Source organism: Ammospiza nelsoni, chromosome 17 (genome assembly GCF_027579445.1).
Source record: "Ammospiza nelsoni isolate bAmmNel1 chromosome 17, bAmmNel1.pri, whole genome shotgun sequence".
Classification (NCBI taxonomy): domain Eukaryota; kingdom Metazoa; phylum Chordata; class Aves; order Passeriformes; family Passerellidae; genus Ammospiza; species Ammospiza nelsoni.
In genome coordinates, this window is record NC_080649.1 from 1,729,153 (window position 1) to 1,743,109 (window position 13,957).

Sequence of the window (13,957 nt, forward strand, 5' to 3'; positions counted from 1 at the left end):
TTCTGGATCAGCCACGAGGTTTGGAGAGGAAAATTTAAATAGATGGGAGCTAACGGTTTCCTCCTTTGTGGGGTCTTTTACAGCAAATTCCACATTAAACGGGGGTGTCTGTAAAACAAACTGGATAACTGAGGAAATTACTTCAGGAAAGTGCAAGGTTTAGGTTAAAGTTTAGCAAAAAGGGAAGAGTCTTTGGGGCTGGGAGGGGAATGCTGAGCTGGGTCGGTTTTTATTGCCGAGGGTCACTCTGAGATGTACCCCATCATGGACCAGGAGCACCTTCCAACAGGACAAGCTGTAAATTTTCAGCCTAAACCAGCAGAAATGTGTGAAACTAAAAAGGACTCAATTCACATTACAGGCAGTGGAAGCTTTTCCTGGCTTTCCTGGAAGATGATTCAGAAAGAAAAACATGTGATAAACCGGTTGATTAGGACACCAAATGACGTCTTTTCTGTCCCAAATGTGACTCGAGGATATTTGTGTGTCCCTCCCAGCTCAGATACTCTGTGACTGCACGAATCCCTTTGTGGGACCATCACCTGTGCTGGCTTTTCTGCTCACTTCTCCATTTCTTCTTTTATTTTTATCTGGCGACTTGAGGAAAGAAAACAGTGCAGAAATAACTCAGACAAGATATTCCAGAGCGAGCTTTGGAGCCTTTCAAGCCTTCAGGGGAAGGCGATTCATGAATGCCAGGCGGGCAGGGGCATCATTGATGCTCATCTCCATTCACCCAGCCACCCCCAACGCCACGTCCCCTATTTTGCTGTGTTCCAAACCAGCTGCAGGAGTGCCAGGGGAACAAGCCTTCACTGTCACAGCAGCCAGCAGCTGTCCCCAGCAGCACCCCAACCCCGCTGGCTGGCCCTGGCACCCGAAATCGCTCTGTGTTCATTCAGCTCTGGCCTTTCTCCCCTCTGGCTGCCAGGATTTGGCTTGAAAGGGAGCAGAGAAAGCCGAAATCAGGAGCTTGGGAGGCAGCATGAGCACGGGGGGCTGCTCTGAAGGGAGCAGACGTGCAGCTGTGGATAATGCAGGCACACACCGAGCGCTCAGCTGCGCTTGCTGAAGGGGACGTGGGCACCTCACAGGGAATTCGGGAGCTTCCTTCTGCTAAGCCATTTCTTTCCAGCAGCAATAATTCTTCCCTTTAAAATCCCCAATTTTCCCTGTGGAAATCGAATCTTTAACTCCAGGATTAAGGCTGGAAAGGATTTTTAGAGGAAGAATCACCTTTTTTTCTTGTGTATTAGTGCAGGTTAATGAGGGGCTGGTTCAGAAGAGGGATCCTTCAGTGGTACCACAGGACAAGCAATGAGTAATCACAATAATCATAATTAATCACAATAACCCCCATTATTTTGAAAAGATGCCATCCAGGCTGTGCTGTGCAGGAGGAAAGAAGAGATCCAACACCTCACCTAACATTTAATGTGTAATTCATACATGGGTGGGTTTTGATCCTGCATCCCAGAGCACATCCACGGGCTCCAGAGATTCCATGTGCTCTCATCCTCTAAAAATGCCTTCCCTGGCTGCCACTGGAAAGGAAATTTTTCCTTCCTGGCACAAGCAGGGCTCTGCCTGCTCTGGAGCCAACGCACACACTTTATTCCTGCAGGAGGAAGGGATATGGAACAGAGGAACCGGGATGGGACATGGAGCAGCCTCCATCCCACAGGGGTGCTGAGGATTCCCAAGTGGGAGTGTGATGGAGCCAGGCACACAGACCTTGGATTTACTGCCTGATTCCCAGAAACACTGCCTGAGCTGGCCAGGAACTTTCTCAGAGGCCACGTCAGAAAATGAAGCAATATTCCAAACATCAGCCTCCGCTGTGCCCACTCTGTCAGGAAGAGCTGGATCTGTTCCCCCAAATCCTCTCTGAACTGGGTGCACTCCTAAAGCTCCAGTGGGCCACAGGGACCTGGGTTGTGCCCTCCCAGATCTGCACCCTTTTCCTGGGAATGCTGTGTCAGGCCTCTGGGATCCTGCCCTGCAGCTCCAGCCCATGCCCATCCCTGGGCAAACATCCCCATCCTTTGTCATACAAAAATCCGGCCACGAGACCCCGCGGGACAAACGGCCCCACTTGAACCCACTTGTTCCCCGAGCATTATCTCATTCCATTTCATGGCTGAGCGAACTTCTCAGGAAACCAGAGCTCCTGAGCAGCTCCAGGTGCTCCAGCTCCCTCCTTTCCCCGTGTTCTGGCTGTGTGAGGGCAGGGAATTGTGCTCCGTCCCCCAGGAGCGACAGGGGAACACGGAATGGTTGGTGCGGGATCAGGGACGTGCAGCAGGACACGTTCCCTGCCCCGCGTCCTGCAGGGGCAGGCACGGCCTCATCCCCGAGCCCATCTCCGGAACAAGAGGAAACAACCACCCAAAGTCACCTTCCTCCTTCTACCTGTGCTGCACAAAGAGGAATTCAAACCTGTGGGCTGGCAAATGCAATTTTCTGCCTCAGGCAGGGCTGGGGAGCCCTGGAAGGCAGCAGTGAGCAGGGGAAAAAACCAAAGTCTGTAATTCCTCCTGTCCTTGGGGGCTTCTTTCGCAGGGATCTTTGGAGCTGAAGACAGGGAGCAGAAAAAAGGGGTTCTTGTTCCCATTCCTACCTCCAGAACTCCGAGCATCCCATAAATCCCTTCCCAGCCTCAGTCACGCACTGAGGTTGGGATCTTCCGAGGAAGGTGCTCCGCAGGAGGGGCTGAACCGGGAAAAAATGGACTAAAAATAGTGATTATTGCTTGGACTCAAACCTGGATAAAACAGATGAAACACTGGAATTCTGTGAGTCAAGGTAAATTGCCTAATGAGACAGGATTTATAGGAATACGCATTAATTATGGGTCACAGGAGAGGGGAAAAAAGATTTTCCCAAGTGTCCAACAGCATTGCAAAGTCACCAATCCACAGCCCAGGGAAACATAAACTCATCCCCAATCTCATTAAATTTTAGAAGAAAATTTAAATTATTCAATTAGCAACTCCAACGTATTTAGTTTACCTTGAGACTTAAAATAATTTTTTTTTTAAAAATGCTTTGAAAATTGTATTTCAAATATGTCATGTGGTAACTCTGCAAACAGAAAGCTGAAAACTGGGAAAATTACAGTTTGGGGTTTTTATAAAAAGAATAAAATTAAATCCTGCTTTGCCATTTGAGAGAACAAATTAATTTTCACATAGAAGGCAGATGAATATTTGGGCACATTTAAACACATTTAAATTCACAGCATACAGTTTATTTATTACACATCACAATAATTAAACAAAAACCACCACGTTCTTGGTACTTTTTAAACGCTGGAACGCCTGAAGCCCAATTTCTTATTTTTTCCCCCGTTAATATACCGTGACCCTCTATTTTTCCGAGGGGAAGCAGCAAATAAAACTTGAATTTGGGGAGTTGTTTTGATTTCTCCCTCCCAGTCGCAATTAGAAGGCTGAATTCTGCGGATAATTAAAATCAAATGCTCCAAAGAAACGCTGGAAGACCAGGACTGGCTTAGAAAGGGACAACTTAAACAGACGGGTGAGATTTTGGGGGTCACCCTCCCTTTTTCCCCCATCCAAAGGCTCACCCCGAGGTGCCGCATCCTCCTCCGGCCGGGACCTCCCGGGCGCTTCCCGATGCTCGGGATGGAGCCGGCTGCGGGAAAAGAGGAGGGAGAGTCGGGGAGGGGACACGGAGAGTCTCGTGTCGCTTTTTTCCAGCGATTCCGCGATTTCCTCCGTTACTCGCCCGCTGGGGAGAGCGGGGCCGGAGGGACGCGCTCGGGGCTGTGGGAGCGCACGGCCCGGGGGCACCGGGATGGGCTGCGGGGACACACAGGGAGCTCTGCCCGCCCGGCCACGCACCGACCGCCCCGAAAACCCCTGGAAAAGGGGATCAGAAATAAAATAAAATAAAATCGGCGGTCCCACGGCACCGCTCCGCCGTCCCGGAGCCGCTGCCGCTCCGCCACCCCCGTTCCGCGGCGCTGGGGAAAGGACGCGGCCGCTGTAACCCGCACCCGCTCCCCGGTACCCCGCTAGCAAACCGGGCCCCGGCTGCACACCGGAGCGTGAAACATCCCCACCGTCGGGGGTCCCCGCCAGTACCGCGCGGCGGTGAAGGGCCCGGACGATTTGCAGCGGGAAAAGCACAGAGGAGCCGAAAGAGGCAGCCGGAGCAGGGAGCCGGAACAGCGGCGGGCGGCATCCACCGGGCCCGGGGGGGCAGCGGGACCCTCAGCGGGACCCCGCGCTGGCGGCGGCTCCGGCCGGCAGAGCGGGAGCTCTGAGGCGGCGGGCGGGCGGCACGGGCCCGCTGTGGAGAGCCACGCCCCTTATGCAAATCACCGCGCCTTCTCCACCAATGACGAGCGGCGGCGGAGGCGGGGCCGCTCGCCCTGCCCTTAAAGTAACTTGTTGCCAGGGACCCCGTTTCGCACTGGACGTGGAGCGCGGCGCGGGCAGCGCGGGGCCCCGGCGGCAGCGGCGGCAGGACCGGCTGCGGAGCGCGGGGGGTAGCGCGGATTTTGAGCTGAGTTTTGAGCGTTTCGCGTCTTTTTTTTCCTCCTAGAGCTTAGAGTTTTTACTCCTTTATCCCGCGGCGCCCCGCGCAGGGTGCGCGGCCCCCTCACCACCCCGGGCGGGCACAGCGCGCGGCCGGCCCGGCTCTGCCGCCCGCCGATGCTCAACATGACCGAGGAGCACGACAAAGCGCTGGAGGCTCCGTGCAGCCCCGCGGGCACCACCAGCTCCATGTCCCACGTGGACTCGGACTCGGACTCGCCGCTCTCCCCCGCCGGCTCCGAGGGGCTGGGCTGCGCCCCCGCGCCCGCCCCGCGCCCGCCGGGCGCCGCCGCGCTGGGGGCCAAGGTGGACGCGGCCGAGGTGGACGAGCGCTTCCCCGCCTGCATCCGCGACGCCGTCTCGCAGGTGCTCAAGGGCTACGACTGGAGCCTGGTGCCCATGCCCGTCCGCGGCAACGGATCGCTCAAAGCCAAGCCGCACGTCAAGCGGCCCATGAACGCCTTCATGGTGTGGGCGCAGGCCGCCCGCAGGAAGCTGGCGGACCAGTACCCGCATCTGCACAACGCCGAGCTCAGCAAGACCCTGGGCAAGCTCTGGCGGTGAGTCCCGACCCGACCCCGCGTCCTCCGCGGGGCTGCGCGCCCGGACCCCCCTCCCAGCGCTTCTGTAAAGCTTCTGCCCGCTTTGTTTTTGTTAATATGGGGTTCTCGGAGCGATCCGAAGGGAGGTACCATCCTCTCCCCGAGCATCCCGCGAAGGACACAGCGGTGCCTGCTCCGAAAAATCCTCCGAGCAGCGGCTTGGGCACCCTCGCTCCTGCCGCGGGCGGATTTTCCCTCGGAGATGCACAAGCCCTTCCCTTGCCTGCGGCTTCTCCATCCCCACGCGATGAGACTTTTTTAATGACTTGTTTTATGGTTTTTTCCTAGTTTTTTTTCTCCTTTTGGCTCGCTTGATGCTTTACAAGCTATAAACGCAGCTAAACTCATTTTTTAGCAGTTATTTTAACGAGCTTCCTAATTTCCCTGCTTATCTGCCCGGGGATGCAAACTTTTATTTGCTGAGCAGCATCCGAGCCCGCCTTGCTTTCCAAGGCTCTTCCCCGAGCCTCGTTTCTCCCGTGGTGTTTGCCTGTACCTAATTCCCATCTTTTCCTGCCCGCTCGGGCCAGCGATGCTCCCGCTGCGGTTTGAGCCTCTCCAAGAGTTTGCAAAGAGAGGTGTGGGCAGGGGGCAGAGAGTTTGGAAAGCAATAATCCCATCCCTGGTGCCTTGGTGGTTTCTTTGTAAGCACTAAACAAAGCTGGAAATGTTTGTGGCGGTGAGGGGGTGGCATTTGCAGGGCAAACATGGGAATTGTGTTTTGTAATTCTGTTAGAAATGTGGAAGGGGGATTTTGTTTTGCCCAATTACCCCTGTCTGTAGTGGTCGGGTTTTTCATGCTGCTCTAGTTGATATTTTAATCCATTTTTTTTTTGCCGTGGATTTTAACTCCTTTTTACCACAGCAAATTAATTTTGTAGTTAACTTGCCGGGTACTCGGATCCGTGCATGGGAAGCGGGGATGTGCGAGTCTAAAAACAAGAAGAAAACTTCTAAGGAAAAGATCCTAATTTTGGCTTTTTGATTTTTTTTCCCCCTCTCTTCCTCACTAAAACAACCAACCCCCCAAAAAAACAGTCTGTTGAGCGAGAACGAGAAACGTCCCTTTGTGGAGGAAGCCGAGCGGCTCAGGGTGCAGCACAAAAAGGATCACCCGGATTACAAATACCAGCCCCGGAGGAGGAAAAGCGTCAAAGCCGGGCAGAGCGACTCGGACTCGGGGGCTGAGCTCAGCCACCACGCCGGCACTCAGCTCTACAAGGCCGACACGGGGCTGGGCATGGCCGACTCCCACCACCACGGCGAGCACGCAGGTAAGGTACAGGGCGGCATTCCTGCTGATCCTGTGCCCTGGGGGTGGGACGGGATCCCGCTGCTGCCCACCGTGTGGGAGTTGTTATCCCAAGAGCTGTGATGGGGAGCGTGGCCATGGTTTTCTTTAGTGAGTGCTCTTAGAGCTGGCTGTGCCATAGGGAATGCTAAAGCACCGGGATCCCGGCGTCCCTGGATGGGGAGAATTAATTATTTTGGGCTAATTATATGATGGGCTACTAAGGGGTCCTGGGGCAGAGCTTCCCAGCACTGGGAATTGGTGTGCTGACAGTTTTTAGAAGCACTGTGAATGTCCTGCAGCCTCAGACCCTGCTGGCATCATGGCCCTGGGTCCCTCTGCCTTGGGACCCACAGGGAGAGGATGAGCTCCATCACAGGCTTCACTCTGTGAATGCACCCCTTGGGGGGATTGGTGCTGCCAAGTGTGTCCTGCTGTGTCCCAGAGTGATCCTGATGGGCTCAGCGTGCTCCCAGCTTCATCCCATGTCCCATGTGGGAGGCTCATCCCAGGGCTGACATGGTCACAGGGGGGACATTCCGTGTCTGACACGGTGCCGCAGATTTAAATCCCCAAAGGGAGCAATACCAGACAGGTGAAACCCATTTATTGAACGGTGAAGGAGTCAGGTGTTCTGTGGTCACTGCTGAAACCTCACTGTCCCTCCATCCCCAGGCCAGCCCCACGGACCCCCCACGCCTCCCACCACCCCCAAAACCGACCTGCACCACGGCAGCAAGCAGGAGCTGAAGCACGAGGGCCGGCGCCTGGTGGAGAGCGGCCGCCAGAACATCGACTTCAGCAACGTGGACATCTCGGAGCTCAGCAGCGAGGTCATCAACAACATGGAGACCTTCGACGTGCACGAGTTCGACCAGTACCTGCCCCTGAACGGCCACGCGGCGCTGCCGGCCGAGCACGGCGCCGGCGCTGCCGCCTCGTACGGCGCCTCGTACGCGCACTCGGGCGCGGCCGCGCAGGTGTGGACTCACAAGAGCCCGGCCGCGGCCTCGCCCGCGGCCCCCGAGCCGGGCCAGCAGCAGCGGCCCCACATCAAGACGGAGCAGCTGAGCCCCAGCCACTACAGCGAGCAGCAGCCGCACGGCTCCCCGGCGCACTCCGACTCGTACGGCTCCTACGGCGGCCAGGCCTGCGCCACCTCGGCCGCCCCGGCCGCCAGCGCCGCCGCCTCCTTCTCCAGCTCCCAGTGCGACTACACGGACCTGCAGAGCTCCAACTACTACAACCCCTACCCCGGCTACGCCTCCAGCCTCTACCAGTACCCCTATTTCCACTCGTCGCGCCGCCCCTACGCCACCCCCATCCTCAACGGGCTGTCCATCCCGCCGGCGCACAGCCCCACCGCCAACTGGGAGCAGCCCGTCTACACCACGCTGACCAGGCCTTAAAGGATTCCCCGGAGCCTCCCGAGGCTCCCCTGGAATTATGCACTAATGAAGGAATGAGGAGGAAGAGCGTGGAGTGTTCCAAAGTGCCTCCTGAGCCGCTGGGAACTTTGTGCTGGTCGCCACCTTGCTTCGAAACTCCCCCCGAAAGGACAGAGCTCTATTTTTGTTTTCTTCTTTTCTTTGATTCGTAGGATTTAAGTAATTCAAAAAACTGAAAAAAAAAAAGACCAACCAAACAAAGGACAGAAAATTAAAAAAAAAAAATCAAGAGGTAAAAATAAAAACAAAAGGAAAAGGACCGGCGATGCCTTTTGAGTAAATGAAGGACAAAATGTTGGACTGAGCCGAACTTGCTGGGCCTGGAAGTTTGGCCAAGTGCAAAAGGTAGAGAGAGAGAGGGGGGAGACAAAACAACAACAAAAAATCTGTTTGAGACTTTCAGGGTCTATTGCAATGTGAGGAACGGACCAACCTTGAGGGCAGGAACTCACTGGGACCAACAGGGATGAGCCCCAAAATCCCAGAAAAATCCCGTGGGAAGAGTCTGATGGGACCAACCAATTCAGTGTCTGAAGTGTTTGTTGATTTTTTTTTTTTTTGTTTTAGTCAGGAGTTCTTCTAAGCAAGGTTTGGCTGTAATTAACATTTTGGTTTGGGTTTTTTTGTTTTTGGAAGCTTCAAATGTTTTTGGTTGTTTTGGTTTTGTTTTTTTTTTTAATCTGTTAAATATGTATTTATGTTCTGTATTATTTTGTCTTTTAATTAATGAAGTAATTTTGTGCAAAACGAAAAAAAAGTAGAATTTTTAAAAGATTTTAAAGATGGGGGAGGGAGCCTAAAAAAATAGTGGAGATGATACAATAAACTGGTGTTATGAGTCTATAGATTTTCCTTGGTTTTTGGGTTTTTTTCATTTTGGAACCGCTGCAGGAGCCGTGCTGGAGAGAGGGACTGAAGGAATCCGCCTGGAAACTCCAATGGGAATGTCAAATAACGAGGGGGGGAATTACTAATTCTGCTGGGAGGCTCAAATGCTGCCTGAAAAGGGCAGGTGATTTTCTGGCCACCCGTTTTGGGCCGTTAAAATCGGATTTCAGGAGTCTTCGGAGGCTTTCAGAACCAGGACTACTTTAAAGGAGCTGTAATTCCATGAGAAACGAGCGACTTCTGCTTTAATTTTGGCTTCTAGGGACCAGATATCATCCATCAAGCTGTGAAACTAAAATCTCCTCCACTAAAAAAATGGGTTTAGGGTACTTAGTTTTTAGACTAATATTTCATTGATATATTTCTAATTCTTCCATTGTATGCTGAGCATATAAATAACCATCTATTTTATGGGAACTCGTGCCTTTAAAAGCCTTTGTAAATCTAAACCCACCTTTCAGAGGTTATTCATCTTTTTACCTTTTCTACGTTTCCTACTCTTTTTTCTAAAAAATATTTTTTTGCATATTTCCTTTCGTGGCGGGGGAGGGAGGGACACGCTGGGCTGGGGGAAAAGACAAAAAAAGCTCATTTTTATGCAATCTATTTTTCTGTATAAAGTTTGAAAGACTTTTGGTTGTTACTGATCTGTTCTCTTCACTCGCTTCTGACTAAGCAATGCTAACTTTTGTACAGATCCATTTGATAAAATTAAAAAGTGCTTTTTATCAAGGACGTGTTCTGTTTTCTTTCTGCTCGAGACTATTTTCTGTGCTGGGAAAAAAACCTGGGAAAACAGCTTGCAAGGCGATGGAATCTTCAGAATAAAATATTTTCATCAAGGATTTATTTCCCTTTTAGTCTGGATTTTTTTTCCTTTGCTCCTTTTCCCTGCGCTTTTTGTGTTTCTCTGAGATGTTTTTTTTTTTGAAATACAGATAAATTAATTTGATTTTTCCTTTAAGAAGGGCATTTCCATGCCCATAATCCTGAGGATTTCAGAGGATTTCAGACTGCAAGGTTTTAGCCCCAGCTGATTTTCCTTCTGTAGGGAATTTACAGGAAGAAATTCCCTTTTCTGCTTGGTGAGCCCTGGTAAATAAATCCCTCTGAGTTAGGAGAGCGACCAAATTACATGTTGCACGTCAGGCTTGGTGTATTTCTTTTTTCAACACGGTCATTAACATTGTTACATCTATAACTTTTATTTTCCTTTCTTACAGCAAACACTCCCTCCCTGTCCTGCTTTTTGTCTGCAAAGTGATCCCAACCTGGGGAGGGAAAAAATTGGGACTGGGGAATTCCAGCCCTTGCTGCTCGAGAGAAGAGGTTGGAAGGCGAAGGGGAGTGAATGTGATGACAATTAATGAATTAATGAAGCTGCAGCCCATTAAGGAGGGCTGGGGCGCAGAGTCCCGGGCGGGATTTGGTGTTTGCAGCCAAGAGGGGCTGGGAGGCGACACCATTTTCTCCGTGCTCCTTTCCAGAGCTCCTGGCAGGGGGATTCATCCCAGCCCGAGCCAAAGTGCAGCGTCATTCCCTTCCCTTCCTTCCCTTTCCTCCTCCTCCTGTGACTCTGCAGATTTTCCCTCATTTTCATCCTGATTTGTGCCTGGAAAATGGATGAGTTTTGGCTCTGCCCTCCAGGCTGGGGTTGGCCTCCAAACCAGCACACTGTGAGGGGGAAAAGGAAATAAAAGGTGAGATGGGAATGTTTTGGGGATGATCTTTGCTTTCTGCCGGATGTTCGGTGGCACAGCTTGGAGTGGCTTCACTGGTGGCTGATAAAACAAAATTAAAACATCTGTGTTAGATAAAATGGTGAATCACACAAATTAATGACATTAAAAACTGAAAATCTCCCCAAAATATCAAAGATTGCACTGAAGCATGCCTGGTTCCTGGGAGAGGGGGCTCTGTGCATCCAGGATGGATCCCTGTCTCCTCCCAGTGCCACGTCCTTGTCCCAGCCAGGAGCTGCAGGATGAACTCTCATCCCAAGGATTGCACAGTCCCACCAGCCGGGTTTTAAATCCACTCGCTGTGGCCACACTTGGTTTTACTTCCCATAAGCTTGGCAAAAATAAATTGAATTTTTACTGGTATTTACTGAAATAAGGTAATTAAATTGTATATTTTAATATAGATTTTTATTGTATTTTATGATGGAATTGGGGTTGGGAGGGATCCACAAGGATCATAAAAATCCAATCCTGATTTTAGGTATCATAATTTTATATTTTAGATCCATTCCATAGGTTCAAGGGGTGACGGGAGCTTTGGAATCATCGAATCCTGGAATGGTTTGGGTTGGAATGGACCTAAAAGCTCATCCTGGTCCCAGCCTGGGCAGGGACAACTTCCACCATCCCGGGATGCTCCTTCCAGCCTGGCCATGGGCTGAGGTGCTGGAGAGCTCCTGGAAGCAGTTGCAGGGAGCAGCTCCTGGGGTTTTGTGGGGCTGGGGGTAAAACCCAGGGATGTTGCAGAATGGATGTTCAGGAAGGTGCCAGGCAGGTAAAATGCAGCATCCTGAATAATCCAGGGCTGAAACTCAGGCTTTAGGGGGAGCTGGACATCGCCAAGATCTCCCAGATTTCATTCCCTACTCCTCAATTTACACTTCCTCTCAATTTCACATTGGAGAGGAAAACACAGATGAGTTTTTACCCAAAAAAAGATAATTTTGATCAGAAATTTCTGCCGCATTTCCACATTCTGTCTCCTCTCCCCTTTGCTGCTCCAGGCTGAGGGAGCAGAAGGATTTTCCAGGAGTTTTCCAGGCTGAATGGCAGCATTGTGTGTCCCTGCTCGGGGCTGGTGGCTCTGCAGAGTCAATGAGATCAGGTGAAACCAGCGCTGCCTTTTGACCCCAGGCTGCCAACAAAAAAGGCTTCTCAAGATAATTGCAGGAATCCACGGGTGAGAAAAGTCCCTGCATTTCATTTCTGGAGCAGGGAATAAAGAGTGTTGCTGTTTAGCTCAGACACTGCTAGTTAGCAAGAAAGAGGAAATTAATTTTATAGACCATATCCACATTCTTTTCTGCAGGCTGGAAAAAAAAGTCCCTTCCCATCCTCCTTGTTTTAATTTTTTCTGCAGTGACATCAACGCGTGTCAGACCATTATTTTTGGTAGCTTTGCAAAGAAATTATTAAAATGCATTTTTATGACAGCCTTGAACTTTAATAAACTTCCACATAGGGATGTCCCTGCCTCTGCGTCGACCTCTTCCCTCTGCCACCTTTGTATTCCCAGGGTTGCATCTTCTCTGTGCCTGGGATTTGGGAAAAAAAAAAAAAAAAAAAAAAAAAAGAAATAGAAAATAAAAATGCCCGGAGATGTGATGTCATTTGGGATACAGGAAAAGCCTTTTCCAGCTGATCCTGGGAGGGCAGAGCTTCACTGCCACAGGGATTTGGGAGCAGGAGAGGCACATCCGAGCCCATGGGAGGGTTTTGGTGGCCATCAGAAGGTTTTGGTGGCCATGGGAGGGTTTTGGTGGCCACAGGAAGGTTTTAGTGGCCATCAGAAGGTTTTGGTGGCCATGGGAGGGTTTTGGTGGCCATCAGAAGGTTTTGGTGGCCATGGGAGGGTTTTGGTGGCCATCAGAAGGTTTTGGTGGCCATGGGAGGGTTTTGGTGGCCACAGGAAGGTTTTGGTGGCCATCAGAAGGTTTTGGTGGCCATGGGAGGGTTTTGGTGGCCATCAGAAGGTTTTGGTGGCCATGGGAGGGTTTTGGTGGCCATCAGAAGGTTTTGGTGGCCATGGGAGGGTTTTGGTGGCCACAGGAAGGTTTCGGTGGCCATGGGTGGGTTTTGGTGGCCACCTGAGGATGTGGCAGTGCAGTGACCCCAGCATGGCACAGCCCTGTCCCCACAGAGCTGGGCTGAGCTTCCCTTTGGGAACCTTCAAGGAAACTCCAACCCTGCTGGAAAACCCTTCAGGGCGCTGAGTTTGGATTGAGGGTTCTGAGGGCAAATTCCTAAACAGGAACTGACCAAGGGCTCCAAAGCCTCTTTGCGGAGTGGGAGGAGGGAATTTCACATCAATTCCTGACTGTCCATGAGGGACAGATGGAAAAACCCCAGGAGACAACAATGGCACTGCCCTGCCCCTCCTCAGGGACCCTGCAGAGGCTCCTCCAGGATTTTTGGGAGTTCTCCACATGGACACAGTGAGGGGACTCTGTCACAGACATCTTTTATAAAAAATCCTTTCCTTAGGGTTTTTCCTCCTGAGAAGCTGGGAGGCCTCAGAAACAAAATGCAAACAGTGGTTATCTGCTGCTGTGGAATGCAACAGGTGCATCTGGGATTGGTCTCATGGGGTTGTTTGTAATTAATGGCCAATCACAGTCAGCTGGCTCAGACAGAGAGTCTGAGACAGAGCCTTTGTTATCATTCTTTGCTATTCTATTCTTAGCTTAGCCAGCCTTCTGATGAGAACCTTTTCTTCTATTCTTTTAGTGTAGATATAATATAATATAATATAATATAATATAATATAATATAATATAATATAATATAAATTATATATAATAATTATATTATATTATATATATAATATATTGTATGTATTATATTATATATATAATTTAATATAATATATATCATAAAATAAAACATCAGCATTCTGAAACACGGAGTCAGATCCTCGGTCACAGGACCCTGCAGAGGATCCCAGGATCCCGGGAGAGCCCATCCAGCCCCGGATCCATCCCCTCTGCAGCAGCACCAGCTGGGCCAGGGCAGAGCCATTCCCAGGCAGGAATTTGGGATGGCACCAGGCTGAGGCTTGGGGAGGGGAAGCCATGTCCCAAATGAGTCAGCAGGAGCTATAAATAATCCCCCCGGAGATAACCCCAAACCACAGCCAGTGGGGTTTATTCCAAATTGCTTCACTCACTCCCTGCTGCCCTGCACCCCCAGCCTGCCCAGCAGTCCCTGCCCTGGGCTGGGTGCAGGGGGTGCTCCTGGTGGGATTTTGGGGATGGGAGCCCTCCAGGTGCTCAGGGTGGGTGTCAGGGTGTGGGGCTGCTGTCACAGAGTATTCCTGCCTTTTTCCCAGGAAAAGTTGGGATAAAGGGGGTGGCTGCTGCTGAAATCACAGCTCTGCCCTGGCCAGGCTTGAAAGAGCCGCCAGCATCGCTGCTGACCCCTC

General features: G+C 51.3%; 1 protein-coding gene across 1 annotated transcript; it reads left to right on the forward strand.

Annotated features, from left to right (window-relative positions):
• The first annotated feature begins 4,466 nt into the window (after positions 1-4,466).
• SOX8 (SRY-box transcription factor 8) lies at positions 4,467-8,753 on the forward strand. The gene is made up of 3 exons (XM_059484750.1): positions 4,467-5,125; positions 6,206-6,441; positions 7,134-8,753. The coding sequence occupies exons 1-3, from the start codon at positions 4,683-4,685 to the stop codon at positions 7,865-7,867; spliced, it is 1,413 nt and encodes a 470-aa protein (XP_059340733.1). The 5' UTR covers positions 4,467-4,682; the 3' UTR covers positions 7,868-8,753.
• Positions 8,754-13,957: the final 5,204 nt, after the last annotated feature.